Raw genomic sequence first — 27,120 nt, forward strand, 5'->3', positions numbered from 1 at the left:
TTTTCAGGGAAACTGTATTTATCCAACTTGCCTTTTAGTCAAATACGTGTTCCTGACATGTGTAATAATATTTTTTAGGCGTGTGATAATGAAATTGTCAACTAAGTGAAAGGAATGTTTTCCATAGGCACAAGTGGAATACATAAATGGTAACTGAGGTTGTTTGAGGTGGTTAGCTGAAGCTCACTCCTGGATCGCGTCCTACCTGACCGGTCACTCCTACCAAGTGGCGTGGCGAGAAGCTGTCTCCGCACCACGTGCTCTCACCACTGGTGTCCCCCAGGGCTCAGTTCTAGGCCCTCTCCTATTCTCCCTATACACCAAGTCACTTGGCTCTGTCATATCCTCACATGGCCTCTCCTATCATTGCTACGCTGACGATACACAACTAATCTTCTCCTTTCCCCCCTCTGATAACCAGGTGGCGAATCGCATCTCTGCATGTCTGGCAGACATATCAGTATGGATGACGGATCACCACCTCAAGCTGAACCTTGGCAAGACGGAGCTGCTCTTCCTCCCGGGGAAGGACTGCCCGTTCCATGATCTCGCCATCACGGTTGACAACTCCGTTGTGTCCTCCTCCCAGAGTGCGAAGAGCCTTGGCGTGACCCTGGACAACACCCTGTCGTTCTCCGCTAACATCAAGGCGGTGACCCGATCCTGCAGGTTCATGCTCTACAACATTCGGAGAGTACGACCCTGCCTTACACAGGAAGCGGCACAGGTCCTAATCCAGGCACTTGTCATCTCCCGTCTGGATTACTGCAACTCGCTGTTGGCTGGGCTCCCTGCCTGTGCCATTAAACCCCTACAACTCATCCAGAATGCCGCAGCCCGTCTGGTGTTCAACCTTCCCAAGTTCTCTCACGTCACCCCGCTCCTCCGCACACTCCACTGGCTTCCAGTTGAAGCTCGCATCTGTTACAAGACCATGGTGCTTGACTATGGAGCTGTGAGGGGATCGGCACCTCTGTACCTTCAGGCTCTGATCAGTCCCTACATCCAAACGAGGGCATTGCGTTCATCCACCTCTGGCCTGCTGGCTCCCCTTCCTCTGCGGAAGCATAGTTCCCGCTCAGCCCAGTCAAAACTGTTCGCTGCTCTGGCACCCCAATGGTGGAACAAGCTCCCTCACGACGCCAGGACAGCGGAGTCACTCACCACCTTCCGGAGACATTTGAAACACCACCTCTTTAAGGAATACCTGGGATAGGATAAAGTAATCCTTCTACCCCCCCCCCCCTAAAAAATAAATAAAATATATTGTAAAGTGGTTATCCCACTGGCTTTAGGGTGAATGCACCTATTTGTAAGTCGCTCTGGATAAGAGCGTCTGCTAAATGACGTAAATGTAAATGTAATGTAAATGTTATTAATCACCAATTGGACCTTTTGTTTTCCTCAGAAGGCTGAAAGAAGATTTTCAGAGCAGAATGTGTTTATCTTTCTGAAAATGTAATGATTATCCTTGTCTCCTATTGACAGCGTTTTTTTCTTGTCACCTTCAGGGGGAATGCGGGAACTTCATCCGTCTGATTGAGCCGTGGAACCGAACCCACCTGTACGTGTGTGGAACAGGGGCATACAACCCCATCTGCACCTACGTGGACCGCGGACGCAGGTCCCAGGTAACCAGAGACAAGATGTAGCCAACCATGGTCACACTCTGACCCCTGAACTCCCCTCTTTCAGAGTCAGATCTGTCAATCAACCCGGGGTCAAAAAATCTCATTCCACTCCTTGTCTGTCCTTATCATGGTCTGTTCTCTCATTGTCTTCTCCCCTTCTCCCCACATTGATTTGCTCTATCCATGGTCTGGTGAACCCAGAAAAAGGCTAATATTGGTGCTTTTCCATTGAGACTTACCCCCACATTAGTGGGCCGCTAGTGTTTTATGTTAATGTAGCTCTAGTTTTAATGTGTTTCCATCAGGAGTGTGACACTAAAGACTTGGGGCGAGCAGAATCAACAACCTCTTCATCATTCAAGACTGTTGCTTTGTGAGTAGGTGTTAAAGTTCACAGTTAGCCATTGTTATGTAAATGCCAGCTGAAAAGTACCCAGGGCCTTGCCTTGGCGCCAAGTGAGAGCAGGTCCTCCGTAGCCATGGCCCAGTGAGACACGGGTGCCAGCCCGCGTAGACGGAAACAGAAAAGTCTGAGCCTTTTGAGGTAAAACACTGGGGTAAATCCTCATTGGAAATGCGCCAATAGATAATGAGCTCTTCACAGATGGTTAACTCTCCTTTATTCTGGCAGTTCGTGTCACACTGTTATAGTGACTCCTATTGGAGAGACAGCTAACTGCCACCATAGGAAGCTAACTGCCAGCTACAGTACTGCTGGGAAGAGAATGTTGACAGTGTGTCTAAAACAACTGCTACTATCTTCTCCTACTAGCGGCTGTCTCCTCTCCCCCCTCACCTGTTTATGTGTAGTGTTCTGACCTGTCTGGGAGGCTCTGAAAGACCATCATTACCGATGGAGCCTCTCATCCATTATCAGACTTGTAACTCACCCCCTCCCTCCATTCCTCCCTCCGTTCCTACCTCTCTCCCTCATAGACCAGCAGCCATCAGAGCTGTAGCAGCTGCTGTCCCCTGTGCACACTTACTGTTACTATCCCGCCTGTTTATTCTCAACGTTTCATTGGAGGGCTTGGGTTTCAATGTACCGGCCAGTCATCCCCTTGTCATTCATCCTCTCCCCCAAGGCCCTGCTAGCTACGTCGCTTTAACTGTAAAGGTTTTCCTTGGGTAAAATTAGAGGTGTAAACAGAAACCATTTGTTTGGAAGTTCTCCCAGTTGTCATTCCCAAAAGCCTCACGCGTGTTGAGTCCTCAGACAGCTCCCAAGGTTTTCCAGAGATTACCTCACGTCTTCACTGAGTTCACTCACTCCACTGTTCTTTTTACTTTGAGCTCCCTTTCTCCTTTTCACCCAAATGGGTCCTCTTTTGTCTCATATGTATTTTTTATGTTGCTGAACCTTGTGTCTATGTTTTCACTGGCATGGCATGGCATGTTTTCTGTATGTATTTGGCAACCTAGATATCGGCGGATTCGGAAACTCATCCAGATTGATTTATTCACGTAATATAATCACTGAACTCTCTCTAGCATGCTTTGCTTGACAGAGTTATTTTTTGGGTTCTCTTCTCATCGATTCTCATGGGTTGGCTGGTAGTCTAGCGGTTAAGAGAGTTGGGTCAGTAACCGAAAGGTCGCTGGTTCGACTCACCGGGCTGACTAGGTGAAAAAACTGTCTGTGCCCTTGAGCAAGGCACTTAACTCTAATTGCTCCTGTAAGTTGCTCTGGATAAGAGCGTCTGCTAAATGACTGAAATGTAAATTCTAAAAAATGTCATAGAGTCCACTCTCATTTCTTCTGTTGTGGTCATGGTTGTTTTTCGGTCGTGGGTCTTTCTTTGAGCTTTTTCTGTTCTCCTTCTGGTCAACTCTTGGGTTGATTTTTCCACTGAGTTTCAGTTGGTTTTGGGTTGTCCCTTCGGGTGCAGTCAATGGGACCCTCGTGGTAATCGCGTGGCACATGTCCTCTTTTTTAGGCCCTCTACCTGCAGGCGCCCCAGTCCGGAGGGAGGACCAGCCGGGCGGCAGACTTCAGCACTACAGCAGGGCCTGTGGAGCCAAAGGTGGGCCTACGGCCGAGGGGTGGCTACTGTAGCAAGGGGCTGGGGTCTGGGACCTGGGCAGAGGGGAGGCTACTGTAGCAAGGGGCTGGGGTCTGGGACCTGGGCAGAGGGGAGGCTACTGTAGCAAGGGGCTGGGGTCTGGGACCTGGGCAGAGGGGAGGCTACTGTAGCAAGGGGCTGGGACCTGGGGGAGGCTGCTGTAGCAAGGGGCTGTGACCTGGGCCGAGGGGAGGCTACTGTAGCAAGGGGCTGGGGTCTAGGATCTGGGGAGGCTACTGTAGCAACGGGCTGGGGTCTGGGACCTGGGTAGAGGGGAGGCTACTGTAGCAAGGGGCTGGGCCGAGGGGAGGCTACTGTAGCAAGGGGCTGTGACCTGGGCCGAGGGGAGGCTACTGTAGCAAGGGGCTGGGGTCTAGGATCTGGGGAGGCTACTGTAGCAACGGGCTGGGGGCTGGGACCAAGGGGAGGTTACTGTGGCATAGGGCTGGGGTCTGGGACCTATGGGAGGTTAGTGTGGCATAGGGCTGGGGTCTGGGACCTAGGGGAGATTACTGTAGCAACAGGCTGGGGTCTGGGACCTAGGGAGGCTACTGTAGCAATGGGCTGGGGTCTGGAACCTGGGGGAGACTACTGTAGCAACGGGCTGGGGTCTGAGACCTGGGTCCTGGGTCAGGTGCCCATCTGGTGTCTGAGAGGCCCTGTCATCATGTACAGCCTGTTGACATCCAAATTGATGCTTCTGATTATGGTGTAGAAGAAATGGGGTGTTAAAGATAGAGATTATGATGATATGGTCACAGTTCAATAGTAGAAAGGTCATAAATTAAGTTGGTCAGTATAACCAAGTCCTGTTCTTTACAATCATTAACATCCATGGATAGAGTTTTGTGACCACAAAGGCCTACTTTAAAAAAGGGATTTGACTGTACTTGGCCTACAATTCATCTTGGCTACTAGAATGTTGAGAAGTAGGCTGCATATTAATATTAGCAAAATAATTCAAAGTCATGCAAGAAAGACGTGGTGGAGGACAATGGCAAGATCCATTCTAATGAGTACCACAACAAGTCATAAAAATTACATTTTCATTTCTGATTCCCCTATAAAATATACTGTCAAAATGTTGCAATAAATGCATTTCTTATAAATGTAGAGATCCTGATTCACCCCAGTATCTTGGAAAACAAAGAATGCTTTGTAAATGTACTGCCTTCATGTGTCTTGGGAGCCATTCTGGGAGGGTGCCTACAACAAGTGGACTCACAGACACCAGGGTATAAGAACACTGTCCAACTCTAACAGCCTAGCTTCACATTACAACAGTCTGCCTATCTTTCATTGTTCTTCAGGGAACTTGCCTTTTAGTCAAATACGTGTACCTGACATGTGTAATAAGACTTTTTTGCCGTGTGAAAATTGTAATTGTCAATTAAGTGAAAGGAATGTTTTCCATAGGCAAAAATTGAATACATTATGTTTTGTCTTAGAAAGGCAATCTGTTTAGATTTTCCATTACCGTGCCGGAATCACATCATGTATTTCTGATCACATATTCTAAAATGAAAGAAACATTATTATTATTAACAAACCTCAGTGGTCAAGTAAGCAACTTGACACAAAGCCAATGTTGACACAGATGTAAAAAATGTCCTCCTGGCTCGTGGACTTCAGAGCTACCCTCCACACCCCTAACACTAGGAGCATGGTGGATTAGTTTTGGATCGCTCTCTTCATTTTTGCTCAAGCACTCGCCGATAACTGACCTTGTGCTCATCATACTCCCTTGCTTAAAGCTAATACAGGTGTGTGAGTGTGTGTTTTACATAGACGTCTGGTTCAGCACACTAACACAGCATTTGAGAGACCTGTGCTCAGAAACAAGGACACTTATTTGTGTACCAAGTACCAACCTCTGCCCATCAAGTACCAACCTCTGCCCAAATGCAGGTTGGCATTTATTGGGATGACCCATGTACTGGAGACAGCTCTGCAGAGTGGTCACTAGCTGGCATAGCCACAAAGTCATAAAATCTGATTTTAAACCTAACCTTAACCATAACCTTAACCACACTGCTAACATTATGCCTAACCCTAATCTTAAATTATGACCAAAAAGCAAATGTTTGTTTTCATGAATCTTTACGATATATAGCAAATGCGGACTTTGCAACCCGCCCATCTAGTAAAATTACTCAGTTCTGCCTCCAGGGCAAGACTCATCCCAATAAACATCAACCTGCATTCCCTATATATCCTCCTTCTGTCTGTATTTCCCTGCAAAGGGTTACATTATGTAAAAACTCAATCAGTTGTAATACACAAATAAGGCCTGAATCAACTCTGTGTTCTCAATGGAAACAACAGAGTAATTGATGTTGTTTACATATTTAATTGTTTCTGCACTGTCCTCACTTTATCCCTACCTATATGTATGTATCTATCTCAGTTATCTCATACTCCTGCACATCGACTTGGTACTGGTACCCCGTGTATATAGCCAAGTTATCGTTTATTCCATGTGTAATTATCTTTCTATAATTTTTCTATTTTTCTCTCTGCATTGTTGGGAAGATCCTGTAAGTAAGCAATTCACTATTAGTCTACACCTGTTGTTTTACGAAGCATGTGACAAATAACATTTTATTTGCTATCTATTACAGGAATATATCTTCCGTTTAGAGCCAGGCAAAGTGGATTCGGGGAAAGGCAAATGTCCTTACGACCCTAAACTCAACAGCGTCTCAGCTTTGATCAGTAAGTGCCTGTTCACCTCTTCTCTCTCAGGTCACTTGTTCCATTATTGGAAGAATTTAGTGTCTCTTTATTCCTCTTCCCCCCAAGGAGTCTTTGGGGTCAGTCCAACCGCTGTTGAAGTTATTACTTACTACAGTATCTATGAATGCACGATTGGCTAGTCACACTAGATCTTGTTCATTCAAATACCTTTGCCTCTTTTAAAATAGTTTTCTCTTCATTTGTAGTTACCCAGTGGTGATGGTAACAATTACATTGTTATACTAATCTCATAATCATAAAACTATACTACAAAGTGAATTGCTGTATCGAGGTTTATTCATCTATGTACTGCACAGTATATTCACTGTAATTCGGGGATAAAGAGAGTAGAGAGCCTGGTTCCTCTCTATGTTTCTTCCTAGGTTCCTGCCTTTCTAGGGAGTCTTTCCTAGCCACCTGTGCTTCTACATCTGCATTGCTTGCTGTTTGGGGTTTTAGGCTGGGTTTCTGTATAGCACTTTGTGACATCTGCTGATGTAAAAAGGGCTTTATAAATACATTTGATTGATTGATTGAGTAGCATGCATCGGTATGTAAGTTCTCATATCAGTAGGTGGTCTGGTGTTGACACCAGCTTGCAGACAGTTGGTCAGACTTGGCAGTTGACCTCTTCCTCTCTGGCATGGCTCCACTGACCTCCCAGCCACCCAGGGTGTGTGACACTTCCCATGACCCCCCTCTGTGACTTCCCAGGGCGGAACTAACTAGCGTCCACTTACCGTAGCAACTCAGCTGCTACATAACTGACCTACAACACAGCCAGTCATACCACACAACACAGATGCAAAACAAGGAATTATCCTCTTATAGGGAGGCTTTTCTATGTACCTCTCTTGACCCCAGTTATTCTGCCATGTTTGGTCACCTTGCCAACCCACCCCAGTGTGAAGGGGTTTGATCTAATGGGATAATAGAAGGAAAATACTGTCTTGTCTTCAGGGAGATCTGTCAACACTCTAAACAGGTCCCATACTGGTGCAGCACCTGCTCACTCACACTCAGCCACAAGCAACTGGTGGTGGGCATTTCCCAGGCCTCCATCCCACACTGCTTACCCTGACCAGGGCCAATGACCACATCCCCACATCCTGCCCCAGGTCCCCAGTGTCTGCCCTGGGATCTCCCTCCTCGCTGTCCTGCCTGACCCTGGCCACCAGCTGGCCCTACTGTTGGTTATGAGGAGGGGAGGGGTACCATGTGTTCTTGCCCTACAGAAACCAGGGCCATATCTACATAACAAAGGACTGTAGTCACGAATCACCCATGGTTTGCCTCCTGTCAACCGATAGGTTATTGTCTTTCTAAGATATTCCATTGATCTCTTTCTCTCTCTCTCTCTCTGATTGACAGATGGGGAGCTCTACGCTGGGGTCTACATTGACTTCATGGGGACAGACGCGTCCATCTTCCGTACTCTAGGGAAACAGACCGCCATGAGGACAGATCAATACAACTCCAAATGGTTAAATGGTAATGTCTCACGTCTCATCATGACAGACGTCATCTCTCTATGGCATTTGTCTTTGTATTTCCATCATGTATCAATTGATACCTCAGTCTCTACATTCCTGTTCTGTCTCATAGCACCTCTGCATGACATACTGTATATATGGTCCAAGCCATCCCCACAGTGAAGCATGGTGGTGGCAGCATCATGCTGTGGGGGTGTTTTTCATCGGCAGGGACTTGGAAACTGGTCAGAATTGAAGGAATGATGGATGGCGCTAAATACAGGGAAATTCTTGAGGGAAACCTGTTTCAGTCTTCCAGAGATTTGAGACTGGGATGGAGGTTCACCTTCCAGCAGGACAATGACCCTAAGTATACTGCTAAAGCAACACTCAAGTGGGAAACATTTAAATGTCTTAGAATGGCCTAGTCAAAGCCCAGTTTGATGTGTCCAGCAGTGCCCTAATCAGTGAGCTATCATGAGAAGAGAGGTTGACGCCATATTGTGCTCATTCAGTGAGATTAATGAGAGAGATTTGGAATGTAGTGACATGTTGTCAGCTTCAGGCTTCAACTGACTCTCACTAGCATCTGTCTCATCTTCAACTCTCTCTCCCGTTCTCTCTCTTTCTCGCTCTCTCTCACTCTCTCTCTCGCTCTCTCTCTCTCTTTCTTTCTCTCTCTTTCTTTCTCGCTTTCTCTCTCTTTCTCGCTCTCTCGCTCTCTCTTTCTCTCTCTTTTCAGATCCCACATTCATCAAGGCGCACCTCATCCCAGACAGTGCTGAGAAGAACGATGACAAGCTCTACTTCTTCTTCCGGGAGAAGGCTTCAGAGATGGGCCAGAGTCCCATGGCCCAGTCCAGGATAGGCAGGATCTGTCTGGTAAGTGGCCACCACAACCACATTATCTGCAAATGTTTTCTTACTGCAATTGTGAGGGTTTGTCTCATATTGTGACCTTTGAGCCTGTGAACCCAGTACCCTGCCACTACTGATACTGAGACATCCACAGAGTAGAGGGGTCTCCTTGGAAACTCCCCTTAAACCATCACTGTATCTCACCATTCAACACAGTCAGACATAAAACAACACAGCCCTGCCCCCACTTCCTCAACAGCCAATGAGGAGTCTAAGAAAACCAAACTGAAGGGAATGCTTGTTGTCCCCTGTGATAAACTGTTGGAGTGGGAGAGTTTGCCTTTGGCCTCCAGTATATACACATAAACACACATACATATAACACTCTCAGGGTAATGTTGATCTAGTGATGTATGTATCCAGTGGCTGCAGTGACTCAGAATGTTGTTTATCCATAGAGGGGGTCAGAGGGTAACCCTGTGCTGTGTGCAAACCTTCCCCCTCTTGCTGCACGTCTCCTATGGGACCCTTGGGACGTTGGTCCTGTCTGTCTCTGGATCCTAAGCCACTGTCCTCAAATCAAATCAAATGTATTTATAAAGCCCTTTTTACATCAGCAAATGTCACAAAGTGCTTATACAGAAACCCAGCCTAAAACCCCAAACAGCAAGCAATGCAGATGTAGAAGCACGGTGGCTAGGAAAAACTGCCTAAAAAGGCAGGAACCTAGGAAGAAACCTAGAGAGGAACCAGGTTGTGAGGGGTGGCCAGTCCTCCTCTGGCTGTGCCGGGTGGAGATTATAAGAGTACATGGCCATTAAGGCCAGATTCTCCGATGACGGCCACTGGAAATAACACTACTGGTGTAGATCCACTGTACAGTGCATTTTCCACATTTTGTTACGTTACAGCCTTATTCTAAAATTGATTAAATTGTTTTTTTCCATAATCAATCTACACACAATATCCCATAATGGCAAAGCAAAAACAGGTTTGTCAACATTTTTGCAAATGTATTAAAAATAAAAAACGGAAATATCACATTTACTTAAGTATTCAGACCCTGTACTCAGTACTTTGTTGAAGCACCTTTGGCAGCGATTACAGCCTCGAGTCTTCTAGGGTATGACGATACAAGCTTGGCACACTTATATTTGGGGAGCTTCTCCAATTCTTCTCTGCAGATCCTCTCAAGCTCTGTCAGGTTGGATGGGGAGCGTCCCTGCACAGCTATCGGGTTCAAGTCCGGGCTCTGGCTGGGCCACTCAAGGACAATCAGAGACTTGTCCCGAAGCCACTCCTGCGTTGTCTTGGCTGTGTGCTTAGTGTCATTGTCCTGTTGGAAGGTGAACCTTCACCACAGTCTGAGGTCCTGAGCTTGGAGCAGGTTTTCATCAAGGTTCTCTCTGTACTTTGCTACAAAACAATGGAATATTCTAACCTTTGCATGATGTTCAGTAGTATATTACTCCAATATAAATTGTGGCATAAATACCATTCTCTGATTTTTGACTTGAACATTTCGTGTTGTACTTGTCTATCAGACCCCTGTTTTCTCTTTTCAATGAGTTTCGAAGACATTTCGTAATGTTTTGCAAGGATTTCTGGGCTGTGAATAATTTTCACTGGGCTTCACCTCCCTCCCCACCTCTCTGTAGGGGCAGGCGTCTGTCCACAACAGATGGGGCGGACAGACTGACCCACAGATCTGATGTTTTCACTCTCAGCTAGTGTTGGCTGCTAGTTGTCTGTATCTAACAGCTGTTGGTTTGAATCTGTGGACCGGCCCACTTGTGGTGTTTGTGTAGGGGTCAGGTGTGAGTGCCTTTTGTCCCCCCCCCCCCCTGCAGAATGATGATGGTGGACACTGCTGTCTGGTCAACAAGTGGAGCACTTTCCTGAAGGCCAGACTCATCTGCTCTGTGCCTGGAGTGGACGGCATAGAGACCCACTTCGATGAGCTCCGTAAGTAGGCATCATTTTCCAACAGTGGTATAGCCTAGTTGTTATGTTCTTACACTAACTTCACAATTGTCCTCAAGTGTTGTCCTACTCCTCTGTTCCCTCAACTGTTAAACACTAAACATAGTCCGCTCCGCTCCACCTAAAAGAGACAGCATGTCAGATGACCAGCCATCAGTTGAGACCCCACTCTCTGTAATCTTTCTGTAGTATCTCTGTAACATCTGAGTTCTTTTGAACCGTTCCAAACTGCACTAACGCATATTACGCACTGCAGAAATAAAAAAAATGTAAACATAGATTTAAGATGTCTTTAGTATATAAATGGTCTAGCCTATACTCCAAAACTCAAGTAATCGCCTTTGAGTGTGGACTGTATTATTATACATACTGGATGGACTGGTTACCGTATGCTATGCTCCAAACTTTCTATCCATGAGTCTGGGAGAGAACGTATATGCCTAGGCAATGCTGTTGGTTTATTGATTGTGCAGGGCGGCTTACAGAGTAGGCTAGTTAGCCTACAACTATAGTAATTTGTATTTGATTTTGAATAGCCTAGTAATAGGGAATGTATTATATTTTCATAATTAATAGGCTGACACATTACCTTTAGCTACAGAATATCTCAACACCATGTGTTTCCATCTCCTCCTCTCTCCCCTTCATTCCTTTCTCGAGCACGCAGAGAGAGAGGCTGTCAACAGTTTAATTAAATATGTTTTGTTGTGAAAACATGTTACTATCGATGTTTCTGAACAGATTTCACCTGGTTTTCCAAATGAAGCACTGGGTAGCTGCAGGAACAGGGTTGGAGGGCCCATGGCATACAGAGTTTGAGCGGAATATCAACGGTCTTGCAGCTAGAGGCTGCCCCTCAAACAGTGGTTGATGCGTGGAGTGAAATAAATGTTCTTATAAGCCCAGACATTTCTATATGCAATCCCATGTGAAAGCAGAGTTTTGATGGTTGCAACTAAAAAGAGGAGGATCCCAGCTTTCTACTGCTACTATATTTATTTCTCAGCTGCTAATATTAAGCACATTGCTCTGCTGTAAAACCGGAGTAGCCTACCTGACATGATTGAAAAAGGAACCGCAGGAAAGCGCAGCCTCCATTTGCTATTCGAGGCACCTGTTCCTACCTATTTGATAATGGCCCATTTTAAATCAAAACTAATTTCAAATATTAGTAAAGACGAGATTCAGTTGAGAATAGTCTGATGGATGAGAATGTTATCACTTAATGAGAAAACAACGTGTGCAGCCTTAGGCAAGGAACAGAGCGAAAATATATTTTATTAGACTTTTTCAAATCATCAATATAGTTGCATTATACAGCCCATATATGTTGTGATTTCTAAGACATGCTAAGGTTTGTATCATTTGCAGCTAAATTAGTCAAATTACTCTAAATATAGCCTATAGGACCTGTTTCAAATGATCACTTTTACACTCAACATAGCCACTTCATATGCGCACTTGCACAGGAATGGGAAAAAATATCCTTTCTATTTTATTCGAAGAAGTTAAATTACACTGAACAAAAATATAAACGCAACATGCAACAATTTCAAAGATTTTACAGTTCATATAAGGAAATCAGTCAACTTAAATAAATTCATATAAAAAGATATGTACAGTTGAAGTCGGAAGTTTACATACACCTTAGCCAAATACATTTAAACTCAGTTTCTCACAATTCCTGACATTTAATCCTAGTAAAAATTCCCTGTCTTAGGTCAGTTAGGATCACCACTTTATTTTAAGAATGTGAAATGTCAGAATAATAGTAGAAAGAATGATTTATTTCAGCTTTCATCACATTCCCAGTGGGTCAGAAGTTTACATACACTCAATAAGGATTTGGTAGCATTGCCTTTAAATTGTTTAACTTGGGTCAAACGTTTTGGGTAGCCTTCCACAAGCTTCCCAAAATAAGTTGGGTGAGTTTTGGCCCATTTCTCTTGACAGAGCTGGTGTAACTGAGTTAGGTTTGAAGGCCTCCTTGCTCGCACACACTTTTTAAGTTCTTCCCACAAATGTTCTATAGGATTGAGGTCAGGGCTTTGTGACGGCCACTCCAATACCTTGACTTTGTTGTCCTTAAGTCATTTTGCCACAACTTTGGAAGTATGCTTGGGGTCATTGTCCATTTGGAAGACCCATTTGCGACCAAGCTTTAACTTCCTGACTGATGTCTTGAGATGTTGCTTCAATATATCCACATAATTTTCCTTCCTCATGATGCCATCTATTTTGTGAAGTGGACCAGTCCCTCCTGCAGCAAAGCACCCCCACAGCATGATGCTGCCACCCCCGTGCTTCACGGTTGGGATGGTGTTCTTCGGCTTGCAAGCATCCCCCTTTTTCCTCCAAACATAACGATGGTCATTATGGCCAAACAGTTCTAATTTTGTTTCATCCAGACCAGAGGACATTTCTCAAAAAAGTACGATATTTGTCCCCATGTGCAGTTGCAAACCATGGTCTGGCTTTTTTATGGCGGTTTTGGAGCAGTGGCTTCTTCCTTGCTGAGCGGCCATTTAGGTTATGTCGATATAGGACTAGTTTTACTGTGGATATAGATACTTTTGTACCTGTTTCCTCCAGCATCTTCACAAGGTCCTTTGCTGTTGTTCTGGGATTGATTTGCACTTTTCGCACCAAAGTACGTTCATCTCTAGGAGACAGAACGCATATCCTTCCTGAGCGGTATGACGTCTGCGTGGTCCCATGGTGTTTATACTTGCGTACTATTGTTTGTACAGATGAACGTGGTCCCTTCAGGCGTTTGGAAATTGCTCCCAAGGATAAACCAGACTTGTGGAGGTCTACAATTATTTTTCTGAGGTCTTGGCTGATTTCTTTTGATTTTCCCATGATGTCAAGCAAAGAGGCACTGAGTTTGAAGGTAGGCCTTGAAATACATCCACAGGTACACCTCCAATTGACTCAAATATGTCAATTAGCCTATCAGAAGCTTCTAAAGCCATAACATCGTTTTCTGGAATTTTCCAAGCTGTTTAAAGGCACAGTCAACTTAATGTATGTAAACTTCTGACCCACTGGAATTGTGATACAATTAATTATAAGTGAAATAATCTGTCTGTAAACAATTGTTGGAAAGATTTCTTGTGTCATGCACAAAGTAGATGTCCTAACCGACTAGCCAAAACTATAGTTTGTTAACAAGAAATGTGTGGTGTTTAAAAAATGAGTTTTAATGACTCCAACCTAAGTGTATGTAAACTTCCGACTTCAACTGTATGTATATATATGTGTGTGTGTGTATATATATACAGTGGGGAGAACAAGTATTTGATATACTGCCGATTTTGCAGGTTTTCCTACTTACAAAGCATGTAGAGGTCTATAATTTTTATCATAGGTACACTTCAACTGTGAGAGATGGAATCTAAAAAAAAATCCAGAAAATCACATTGTATGATTTTTAAGTAATTAATTTGCATTTTATTGCATGACATAAGTATTTGATCACCTACCAACCAGTAAGAATTCCAGCTCTCACAGACCTGTTAGTTTTTCTTTAAGAAGCCCTCCTGTTCTCCAATCATTACCTGTATTAACTGCACCTGTTTGAACTCGTTACCTGTATAAAAGACACCTATCCACACACTCAATCAAACAGACTCCAACCTCTCCACAATGGCCAAGACCAGAGAGCTGTGTAAGGACATCAGGGAAAAAATTGTAGACCTGCACAAGGCTGGGATGGGCTACAGGACAATAGGCAAGCAGCTTGGTGAGAAGGCAACAACTGTTGACGCAATTATTAGAAAATGGAAGAAGTTCAAGATGACGGTCAATCACCCTCGGTCTGGGGCTCCATTTAAGATCTCACCTCGTGGGGCATCAATGATCATGAGGAAGGTGAGGGATCAGCCCAGAACTACACGGCAGGACCTGGTCAATGACCTGAAGAGAGCTGGGACCACAGTCTCAAAGAAAACCATTAGTAACACACTACGCCGTCATGGATTAAAATCCTGCAGTGCACGCAAGGTTCCCCTGCTCAAGACAGCGCATGTCCAGGCCCATCTGAAGTTTGCCAATGACCATCTGGATGATCCAGAGGAGGAATGGGAGAAGGACATGTGGTCTGATGAGACAAAAATAGAGCTTTTTGGTCTAAACTCCACTCGCCGTGTTTGGAGGAAGAAGAAGGATGAGTATAACCCCAAGAACACCATCCCAACCGTGAAGAATGGAGGTGGAAACATTAATCTTTGGGGATGCTTTTCTGCAAAGGGGACAGGACAACTGCACCGTATTGAGGGGAGGATGGAGGGGGCATGTATTGCGAGATCTTGGCCAACAACCTCCTTACCTCAGTAAGAGCATTGAAGATGGGTCGTGGCTGGGTCTTCCAGCATGACAACGACCCGAAACACACAGCCAGGGCAACTAAGGAGTGGCTCCGTAAGAAGCATCTCAATGTCCTGGAGTGGTCTAGCCAGTCTCCAGACCTGAACCCAATAGAAAATATTTGGAGGGAGCTGAAAGTCCGTATTGCCCAGCGACAGCCCCGAAACCTGAAGGATCTGGAGAAGGTCTGTATGGAGGAGTGGGCCAAAATCCCTTGCTGCAGTGTGTGCAAACCTGGTCAAGACCTACTGGAAATGTATGATCTCTGTAATTGCAAACAAAGGTTTCTGTACCAAATATTAAGTTATGCTTGTCTGATGTATCAAATACTTATGTCATGCAATAAAATGCAAACTAATTACTTAAAAATCATACAATGTGATTTTCTGGATTTTGGTCACAGATACCTTAAAAAAATGTAGGGGGGTGGATCAGAAAACCAGTCAGTATCTGGTGTGACCACCTTTTGCCTCATGCAGCGCGACACATCTCCTTTGCATAGAGTTGATCAGGCAGTTGATTTTGGACTGTGAATGTTGTCCCACTCCTCTTCAATGGCTGTGCGAAGTTGCTGGATATTGGTGGGAACTGGAACATGCTGTCGTACACGTCGATACGGAGCATCCCAAACATGCTCAATGGGTTACATGTCTGGTGAGTATGCAGGTCATGGAAGAACTGGGACATTTTCCGCTTCCAGGAATTGTGTGCAGATCCTTGCGACATGGGGCCGTGCATTATCATGCTGAAACATGAGATGATGGCGGCGGATGAATGGCACAACAATGGGCCTCAGAATCTCGTCACGGTATATTGGTGCATTCAAATTGCCATCGATAAAATGCAATTGTGTTCGTTGTCCATAGCATATGTTCATAGCTTATCCCATAACCCCACCGCCACCATGGGGCACTCTGTTCACAACGTTGACATCAGCAAACTGCTCGCCCACACAACACCATACACGCTGTCTGCCATCTGCCTGGTACAGTTGAAAATGGGATTAATCCGTGAAGAGCACACTTCTCCAGTGTGCCAGTGGCCATTGAAGATGAGTATTTGCCCACTGAAGTCGGTTACGACACCGCACTGCAGTCAGGTCAAGAACCTGGTGAGGATGACGAGCACGCAGATGAGCTTCCCTGAGACGGTTTCTGACAGTTTGTGCAGAAATTCTTCGGTTGTGCAAACCCACAGTTCCATCAGCTGTCCGGGTGGCTGGTCTCAGGCAATCCCGTAAGTTGAAGAAGACCGATGTGGAGGTCCTGGGCTGGCATGGTTGGATGTACTGCCAAATTCTCTAAAACGACGTTGGAGGTGGCTTATGGTAGAGGAATGAGCATTCAATTCTCTGTCAACAGCTCTGGAGGACATTGATGCAATCACCAAAATCATATTTTGTGCACATAGAACATTTTAGAGAAATAAGCTTTTTGTGCATATGGAACATTTCTGTGATCTTTTATTTCAGCTCATGAAACATGGGACCAACACTTTACATGTTGCGTTTATATTTTTGTTATATATTATTCTTACCAAAAAATCATATAATATAAAATAATGCCATGGGATTTGTAAACATATATTGTCTGCTATATGAACTAGATAATGGATTTATTAGACTTTTTTTTTATGTAGATGTTCCAAAGGTGCGCATCAGCGGCTTGTATGCGTGGAGGCCTGGAGAAGCTAAACGCGTTTATGTTAGTTAACGGTCAATTACCATTAGACCGGCAGTCATTTGCATGACAGTTACCGGCTGACAAAATGTAATGACCACCACAGCCCTAATTGAGAGCCTAGCTGATGGAGAGTGAAAGCATCTATGTGACCCCATGACTGGGCTAATAGAAAACAAGAGTCTATATGTATCTGCTGACAGATTCCATATGCACCACCTTTACCATAGCCAAGCACAGATTCCTCACAGACAGTAACTCTTCCATTTTGTTTTCACTCAAATCAAATTTCATAGGTCACATCCACATATTTAGCAGACGTTATTGCGGGTGTAGCGAAATGCCATCTCTTCAGCTCTGCTCTCTCGTATAGTTTTGTTTTAGGGTAAAAAGGAAATCAGAAAAGAGTTGATGACTGTTACTATGTTGTTTGATTAATTATTCTGTAAGGTACAGAATGCCCATCTGTACCAATGGGTCTGTACACATACTGTACTGTTCTGATCTGCACTTGTAAAGCAACGTGGTGGGGAATTCTGAGGAAGGTACTGCAGTGATTAAGATATCGCTGTCCCACCCAGCTTACAGTCTGTTTTGCTGTGGACATCAACATCGTTCCTGTATGATAAGCAGGTCAGGGATCAGGTTGCCTCAATAAGACAGCAGTGGAAGTGCTGAGGGTAGAGGTGTGTGTAGTTGTCTAGGGAGGACTGGTAATGAGGCGCAGGGCTTTAAGGTCTGTCTCGATCAGCCAGAAGGTGCCCTGCAGGGTTAGAGGGATCATCCCTGCCTGTCACTCACATCTCTCCTCTCACATGACTGAGAGGCTACTGAGTGGCGCAGCGGTCTAAGGCACTGCATCTCAGTGCTAGAGGCGTCACTACAGGCCCTGGTTCGATTCCAGGCTGTATCACAATCCGGCCGTGATTGGGAGGCCCATAGGGCAGTGCACAATTGGCCCAGCGTCGGCCGGGATAGACCGTCATTGTAAATAAGAATTTGTTCTTAACTGACTTGCCTAGTTAAATAAAGGTTAAATAAAAAAATAGCTCACCATCTCAGGAAAACATCAGTGAAATGCACTGTGTTGAGGAGATCTGACTCTGAGGAGGCTTAGCGCTCTCCTTGAAATGATCATGAACACAAGTTATTAGTAGGACATGTTTCATTAGCGGTCAATAACTGATGTGATTTTGTTTTATTGCAGGTCATTTCTTTTTACTGCTGCCATCAATAATTACTCGATTCTGTTTGGTATATATTAGGCCTCTAGCCTAGTGGAGGCTCATTTCAGTCTTCGGCTGAGGGCTGTGAATGACCAATTGTTTTGATACAGCATGACTACCCAAACCACACACTTATGTTCAGCAATACTCAACTCTTACTCAATGTCAATGTCTGTTTTTCTTACTTCTCTCGTCTTCCGTCAACGTCACAGCCTCTTTAACAGTCCCCCCTGCAGGTCAATAGGTTTCCTTCAGTCTGAGAGCAGTCTGGGTCACACTCAGTGAGGTCATACTAGGCTTGTCACCGCTGAACGTACAGCTATCCATCACACATCTGTCTATAGCAGAAGTGACGGATGTCTAAAGTCTCTATCATAAAGATGGAATCCGCAGTAGGGGGAAACAGTGCCACTGGCCACCCCACCACTGTTGTTTTTGTTGGTGAGTTTTTTTTTTGCAGTACATATTGTGCTCTTCTATCTCACGTGCAATGATGTCAGAGGGGAAAAAACTGTGTTTGTTGTTTGCAGTAACTTCTTTGTTGTAATATCGCAAACGGATGTGGCAGTTTCACCATTAAGGATTCCAGCTTAATGGTGGAGGCATCTGAGGGGGGCTGAGAGGGGGGCTGAGAGGGGAGCTGCGACGGGGGCTGAGAGGGGGTTTCAAACAATTTAAGGAACAAGAACAAATATAGCGATTCTAATGATAGGCCTAACCGTCTTCTGGTAGATGGAAAGGCTTTCCCAAAAACCTTCTCTATTAAATGTTAACTAGCTACAAAGTAGTCAATGCCTACCTGGCAGAATGATATCATGATTATTTCCATCAATTCAGTGTGGTTTAGAACATCCATTTTAGAACATCCACTTAGAACATCAATATTTGTAGTTTTTCTATTAAAAAAGTATGACTTTGAGAGCAAAAACCTGAAGAAAATTTGAAAAATCTGAAACCTGTGAATTTTTGACTCAGTTGACAGCCTCCTTATTCTGTTTCAATAGTAGGCTTACTATTAGTTTACTTGTACAGCTTGGTTTGGCCTGACTGTGAAATACCAATATGGGATTGATCATTTTAGGTCATTCAGAGTGTATGTCACTATTTCTCAGAATTTCTCATGCGCCTTTCCTTCTCCGGGAGGGCCGTTTGGGAAATCTTTGGCAAAATTTGAGTATACCCACTTCTCCAGGCACCACTACGCCACTGGAGTCAGATGGCGAGTCTTGGCTCGAAAAGGAGAAAGGATCCAGTCTTCTTGTCTTCCAGGCCAGTATGGGAGCTATGTAGGAGAGAGAGAGAGAGAGAGAGAGAGAGAGAGAGAGAGAGACTTTTTGACTTTTTGTCTTTCTTTAATGGTACATCCTCATCTAATTAAAACCTCACCCCACCCCCCACCCCTTAAAATAAAGTACACAGATTACCAATATCCCCTGTACTGCATACTCACCTTTTCCTCTACCCCACGTTACAAAAACAACACCACACATCACAATAACCCAAACCTCACCAACTCTACAACCGTATATCCAGACAATCTTCCTCAGCTATACAGACAGCCCCCCCAACACACCATATTTCTTGAAACATCTCCACACTTTTTATCATTTTATAAAACTCAAATTCCACCCTAAGGCGCGCAGAGACCATCCCATTAAATAATAGTAAAGGGTCTGTTATCCCCCCACCTTTGACCCTGTTCCTCCTTGTTAGCCAAATAGCTAACTTTGACTGAGCAAACAGAAAATTCAACAACACACGTTTTTCCTTTTCCTTATTTGAATACCTGTACCCCATTATAAACATCCCGACAGTAAAACCCACCCCCAACCTCTCACACAGACATTCCAACTGAGACATTAAAGGCATTAACCTGGCGCACACAGAAAACACATGAATCACAGTTTCACTCATGACACAGAAAGGACACCCCTGTCTGACTCCCGGTTCAACCCGTGCTAACCAGCTGTTAGTGGCCAGGGCTCCATGTAAAACCCTCCACTGGAGGTCCCCTGACCTCTTTGGTACTGGGAGTTTGTAGAGCCCCCTCCATCTAAAACCAATCATACTCTCCGCTCCGCATGCCCCCTGCCACTGATGTGCCTTCACTCCTGTTAGGCTCCTAATGTTCCTTACCTTAATGCAGAGGTTGTATAGGGCTTTACCTCCCACCCCCTCAAACTCGCCCAGGCTCGGAGTGTTAAAATCTAACAAGTCCTCCAGACCCCCTTGCCAGTCCCCAGTCTCTGCCGTCACGTGCAGTGGCGGAAACATTGGTGGCCCCTCCCCCTTTGGCTGCTCAAACACCCCCCTTACCGGCTCGGACAGTGCCTCCTGGACTTCCCCCAGGAATCTCTCCAGCAGCCTAAGAGACGTTAGTCCTGTTTGTTTTGCTAGGACTTCTGGGGTTTTCCATCCATCCTCTCCCAGCAGTCGCAGGTCACCCAGCCTTAGTAATCCCGCTGCCATCAGTCGCCTCTTCAGGGTGGCTGACTGAACCGATCTCAAAAGGATGACTGGGTTGTGGAAGATAGGCTCCTCCCACACCCACAGCCCAGGCTCCACACCCCCTTTTCGTGTGGGCCTTAGTAGCTGCCAGGCCCTCAGCACCGCAGAGTAAAAATCAGAGAGTCCTGCTGTACTCAGCCCCTCCAGCCTCATGAGGAATAGCTGCCGGTCCAACCCTAATCCGCCAGCTCTCCTCAGCAGCGCGCATGCTGGCTCCCTCCATCCGACATCAGTATGGTACAGCAGTCTCTGTGCCGCCTTTAGTCGGAATGCAGCCACCCTGCTCTCCAGTTCCACCAGGCCCTGTCCTCCTTCATTTACGGACATATACAACACTGCCGCCCTCAGCCAGTGATGGCCCGACCAGAAGAAATCCACCAGCTTGCGTTGCAGGTCTGCGAGCAGCCCAGCAGGGGGGTTGAGGACAGCCAGTTTATGCCACAGGGAAGATGCCACCAGGTTGTTGATTATCAGCACCCTCCCTCTATATGACACTTGGGACAGGAGCCACCTCCACCTGGCCAGTCTTGACACCACTGCCTGTGACAGCCCCTCCCAGTTCTTCCTGACCCACCTCTCCGAGCCCAGGTACACCCCCAATATTTTAAGCCCTTCACAACCCCACTGCAACCCCCCTGGAAGCAGAGGAGGGACCCTATCCCCCCATGCCCCACATAACAGAGCTTTGCTCTTTCCCCAGTTTACCTTAGCTGACGAAGCTCCCTCGTACACCTTCAGACTATTCTCCAGTGCCTGCATATCCTGACCATCCCTGACCATCACAGAAACGTCATCTGCATACGCTGACACTGCTATGCCTGTCCAGCACACTCCCTTCAGTCTCCTGCGTAGCAGGCCCAAAAAAGGTTCAATGGCTAGTGTATATAACTGCCCTGATAGAGGGCATCCTTGTCTAATGCCCCGCCTAACCCAGACTGGCCTACTGAGCCCCCCTCCCACCTTAACCATACATGATGCCCCAGCATACAACATCTTCACATAGGCCAAAAACCTTTCCCCAAACCCAAACACAGACATCACATTAAACAGATACTCATGGTCCACTCTATCAAAGGCCTTCTCTTGATCTAAAGAGACCAGACCAAAGTTCACATTAGAACTTCTCGACAAGTCCAACATGTCCCTGATTAAGAACAAGTTGTCCGTGATTAAGCGTCCTGGTATGCAATATGTCTGGTCCTTGTGTACTATAGAGTCCAGATGGGACTTTAGTCTGTTAGCGAGGACCTTGGCAAATATCTTGTAGTCCGCACAGAGCAATGCCACAGGCCTCCAGTTCTTAAGTTCACACAAGTCCCCTTTTTTGGGCAGGAGAGTCAGAGCCGCCCGACGGCAGCTCATCGGCAACTCTCCTACCCCGACGCATTCACGCAACACGCGAAAGAAGTCCAGTCCAATTATTCCCCAGAATTTTTTATAAAACTCCACTGGGAGTCCATCGACCCCCGGTGCATGGCCGGGGGACATCTGGGTTACGGCCTCTGCCAGTTCATGGGACAACAGGGGAATGTCCATTTCATCCCTTTGTACCAGAGAGAGCTTAGGGAGTTCGGCAAACAAAACCTGAGCACACATAGGATCACACAGTTCTGCCTTATACAATTCAGTATAAAACTCCACAGTCCGCTCCCGCATCTCCCCCACCACAGAGGTCACCCGCCCATCCGAAAGCCGTAGACAATGCATACCCTTGGCTTCACCGCTCTGTCTTTCCAAACCAAAGAAGAAGGAGCTGGGAGCATCCATCTCCTTGAGCATGGAGAACCTAGCTCTTACAAGTGCTCCCTTTGCTTTAACCTGGAAAAAACTGCCCAGGTCCCTACGTAGTTCAGCTAGATTAACCTGGAGGCCTACATTGCCTTGCCCCACCAGCTCTACCTCCATCTCACTAATACTACGTTCGAGTTCCCCCAATACTCTCCTAGCCTCTGAGGATGACAGAGCTGTATACTGTTGGCAGAAAAGCCGAATTTGGACTTTTCCCACATCCCACCATTGACTCAGAGACTCATACTCCTCTCTTCGCTGCCCCCACCTTTCCCAAAAAGTCTGGAAACCTGAGCAAAAAGTGGCATCTTGTAAGAGCTTTACATTAAACTTCCAATAGGATGCCTGCCGAGGCCCTGGTGAAATAGACAGCCGAGCCATGGTTATGTGATGATCCGAAAAACCCACCGGGAGAATGGTAGCGCCCAACAACCTATTGCTCTGATTCCTGGACATGTACAAACGATCAAGTCGGGCTGCACTCACCCTAGCCCCAAAGACCTTCACCCATGTATACTGTCTTGTGTTGGGATGTCTAGTTCTCCAAACATCAACTAGGTCAAATTGATTAATAATGTCCCTTAACACCCCCACTGAGCCTGAATGAGGCTCCTCCCCATTTCTGTCTTTCGTAAAATCCATCGTACAGTTCCAGTCCCCGCCGACCACCAGCGTCTCCTCAGGCGCTACCTGTGAGAGTTCCTTTCTAAGACACCCAAATAGAAGCCCCCTCTCTCTCCCTGTGTTGGGCGCATACACATTTATAAAGACAAAACCCCTGTTGTTAATTTCTGCCTTTACTACAAGCAGTCTACCTGTACACACCTCTTTTGAGGAGCAAATTTTTACAGACAGACCCGGTACAAAAAGGACTGCCACCCCTGCACTAACATTTGTTCCATGGCTCAGCACACTTGCCCCTTTCCACCAGAGCCCCCAATCAACTTCATTCACCACATCGCTATGCGTCTCCTGCAGAAACAACACTTGTACTTTTTTTTGTTTTACATATTCACCCAACACACTCCTCTTTCCCGCATCTCTGGCGCCATTAATATTAAGCGAGCCTACCCAAAGAGTCTCCATAAGAAGTGGGAGAAAAGCCAGCAAAGAAAGAGACCAATAGCAAAGCTCAAAAAGCTCCAGTGCCAGAAAGAAAACTTTCATCTAGACAGTGTCTGAAGGTAGACCTTTACGCACAGTTGTGACCCACTTCCTTAACCTAAACCGTTTCCTGGGTGAGAGGACACCATGCCCCTCATTTTTCATTGCATGTTGCACTGATCTTACAAACTTTCCCGGATCGCAAAAAAAAGCCTCAAGATTAACCTTTTTCCCCTTAGTCTCCTTCAGGAACCTTGACAGTTCCCTCACTGTGTACTTTGACCCCTCTGACTGACTGGCTGTCAGCTCTGGACCCATTGAGGAGGAGTCTGAAAAGAAATCCTCCTCATCGTCTACTTCCTCAGACTCACCTTCCTCCTCCTCATCTCCATCTCCCATCCTGACCCCCTGTCCTTCCTCTCTAGTCGGGGCCTCCCCCCCCGCACCAGGCAACCTGACCACCTGCCCTTCCTCTCTAGTCGGGGCCTCCCCCCCCGCACCAGGCAAAGGTTCCTTGGTGTCTTTCATCACACCAGCCTCTGCCCTCCCACCTCCTTTCTTCTCCCCCTTTTTCCTCTTCCGCTTGACACCCTCCTCCACCCCTCCTAGTCGCTTACCCTTCCCCACTACACTCTCCTCATCCACTAACATAACCTGACTAGACCCAGCCTCATCTACACCACCATCTATAGCATGACTAGACCCAGCCTCATCTACACCACCATCTATAGCATGACTAGGCCCAGCCTCATCTACACCACACTCCATAACATGACTAGACCCAGCCTCAGCTACACCACCATCCATCACACGACTAGACCCAGCCCCATCTACACCACCATCTATAGCATGACTAGGCCCAGCCCCATCTACACCACCATCTATAGCCTGACTAGGCCCAGCCCCATCTACACCACCACCTATAGCATGACTAGACCCAGCCTTAACTACACCACCATCTGTCGCATGACTAGGCCCAGCCTCTGCGGCCTGTGTCTCATGGCCTCCTGCACGTTGACATCTATTTCCCCCACTGGTGCTTGAACCCTCACCTTGTTTACGGCCTTTATGTGGGCACTCAAAGCTCTTATGCCCCAAATCCCCACACTCAAAGCACCGTAGACTATCTGTGCTGGCAAAACCTGCGTAGAGCCCCTCCCCATGCCTCACTTTAAAGTGCACATTTAACTGTTGCTCATTGTTGTTCAGAAACATGAACACTTGCCTCCGGAATGAAACAACGTGCTTGACGGCATCTGCCTGAAAACCTGCCGACAGTACACGAAAACCACTAGCAAACTTACCAAAACGACTCAACTCCTTCCTGATTTGATCATCCGTAATAAACGGAGGCAAATTTGCAACTACCACCCTGGTCGAAGGGGTAGAAAGAGGAGAAATTGGCACCAACACATCCCTTACAAATATTCCGCTTGAAATGAGCCTACCCACCAAATGTGCCCTTTTCATGAACACAACCACAGCTTTGTTCATTCTGGACGCGGAATGTATAAATTCGGCTCCTACCTGTTCACCGACCGCGAGCAGAACCTCCTCCACCTTAATTCCATTCTCAGGAACACACCTGAATCCATGCCGTAACGACAGCGTTTCCTCCGCGCTAGGCTGCGAAGCCATCGCTCACACCTCACCGTTCAAAACCCCAGGAAACTAAACCTCTGTCCTCTTCCTCTCTAACTTTGAAAAATAAAAAACAATGGGTACCACTAACACAAACAGTGCATTAACCCTCCACCATAGAAGAGAGAAAACAAGGAAGGAAAACAAACAAATTAGTTAGGACAAGCCCTCCACACCAAACACTCAAACTCCAAAAAACTCCCAGCATGCACTGAGAGAGAGAGAGAGAGAGAGAGAGAGAGAGAGAGAGAGAGAGAGAGAGAGAGAGAGAGAGAGAGAGAGAGAGAGAGAGAGAGAGAGAGAGAGAGAGAGAGAGAGAGAGAGAGAGAGAGAGAGAGATGAGAGAGGGAGATGAGAGAGAGAGGGAGAGAGAGAGAGAGGGAGAGAGAGAGAGAGAGAGAGAGAGAGAGAGAGAGAGAGAGAGAGAGAGAGAGAGAGAGAGAGAGAGAGAGAGAGAGAGAGAGAGAGAATAAATATATAACGTGTCTGTCAGAGAAAATGAAAATGAATGTGTGGGTATTGGGATTTTTATTGCCATTTCAAAAGTGTGATGGGGACTGCTGTGCAGTCGGACGGGTCCCCAGGGTAGAGACCATATACCATATTTTGGTAATGCAGTCATTACATTCATCAGACAGACAGACCATATGTCTCTCTGTTTACCCACCATGACCATTCAGAAGAGGCTTTTGTGAATGCACTTTGTCACATTTATCTATTGTAACATATAATACTTGTGTCTCAACCCAATTTTCAATTGAAGAGTTTATTTACAAAACGCTATATCCACCAATTTTTCACATTTGTGTTTTTTCATCAGAAATGATTATTTATCTGAGGGTGAGGCGGATATATAGCATTTTGCAAAGAAACATGATTATTTGTCTCTGAAATGAAACCATCAAGTGATACATTTTCAACAAATTGAAAATTTGAACAACCCCATGCTTACTTACTTACTTACTTACTTACTTTATTGTCCCCATGGGGAAATTTTGTTGCAGTGTCATGTACACATTTAAAGTGGCGTTAAATACAAAACAAGATTGACAATACAACTTTCAATAACAGTCACGCACCAATAAAAGTAAGAAATAAGAAATAAAACATTTAAAACATTTAAAACAAAGACTAGCCTGCTGGCCTTACGGGGTCAATGGGAACATTTGCCCGAGCTATTTAAGAGGGATATCACACCTGGCACAAATGATTGTCTCGTTCTATTTTTCCTGCTGAGGGGTGCCCTATACCTACGCCCAGAGGGGAGTAATTCAAAGTCCAGGTACAGGGGGTGACTTGGGTCTAAAATGATTTTGTGAGCCTTACGGAGGGCCCTGACCTTAAAGATCTCATCCAGGCCTGTCTGTTTGACTCCAAGTACCTTACTTGCTGTGGTAATAATCCTTCTCAACATGTTTCTCTGACTGACAGTGGCATTGCCAAACCAACAAACAATACAAAAAGTTAAAATACTCTCAATAAAGGATTTGTAAAACAGAGTCAATATAGTACAGTCTATATTAAAAGAACCCAACTTTTTTAGAAAGTACAGTCTCTGTTGGCTCTTTTTGTAGATCTGGTCTGTACATTTACTCCACTGAAGCTTACTGTCCAAAAAGACACCCAGATATTTATATTCCTCTACAATCTCTATATTCTGGCCTCTGATAGATGTTGCAGAGGTAGGTGTTGTACGCTTCCTGAAGTCTATGCACATCTCTTTGGTCTTGTTAGTATTGAGGACCAAGTGTGATTCCTCACACCACTCTACAAAGTCATCTAGGACCGGGCCATGATGTTCCTCGTCATCATGCAACAGGCTGATCAAGGCAGTGTCATCAGCGAACTTAACGAGGTGTCTGTCAGTATGGGAACTAGTACAACTATTAGTGTACAAGATGTACAGAAGTGGGGACAAAACACATCCCTGAGGAGAGCCTGTGTTGGTATTGCGTATATCCGACACATGGGGACCTATTTTGACTCGCTGTGAGCGTTGGCTCAGGAAGTCCAACAGCCACAAAACCAGCCCCCCATCTAAGGAAAAGTCCCGAATGAGTCTC

At 45.8% G+C, this 27,120-nt stretch overlaps 1 protein-coding gene across 1 annotated transcript in view; it reads left to right on the forward strand.

Annotated features, from left to right (window-relative positions):
- Positions 1-27,120, forward strand: part of LOC311138556 (semaphorin-3F-like) — a gene marked incomplete at its 5' end in the record, with an annotated part of 97,587 nt that overhangs the window by 58,802 nt on the left and 11,665 nt on the right. Inside the window, 6 exons of the mRNA XM_084173296.1 lie at positions 1,512-1,631; positions 3,569-3,655; positions 6,316-6,409; positions 7,802-7,921; positions 8,645-8,784; positions 10,611-10,725. Coding sequence (XP_084029422.1) covers positions 1,512-1,631; positions 3,569-3,655; positions 6,316-6,409; positions 7,802-7,921; positions 8,645-8,784; positions 10,611-10,725 — 676 coding nt within the window. The remainder of the gene's footprint in view (positions 1-1,511; positions 1,632-3,568; positions 3,656-6,315; positions 6,410-7,801; positions 7,922-8,644; positions 8,785-10,610; positions 10,726-27,120) is intronic.

The sequence above is a fragment of the Coregonus lavaretus genome, assembly GCF_964263955.1.
Source record: "Coregonus lavaretus genome assembly, chromosome: 12".
Taxonomy (NCBI): domain Eukaryota; kingdom Metazoa; phylum Chordata; class Actinopteri; order Salmoniformes; family Salmonidae; genus Coregonus; species Coregonus lavaretus.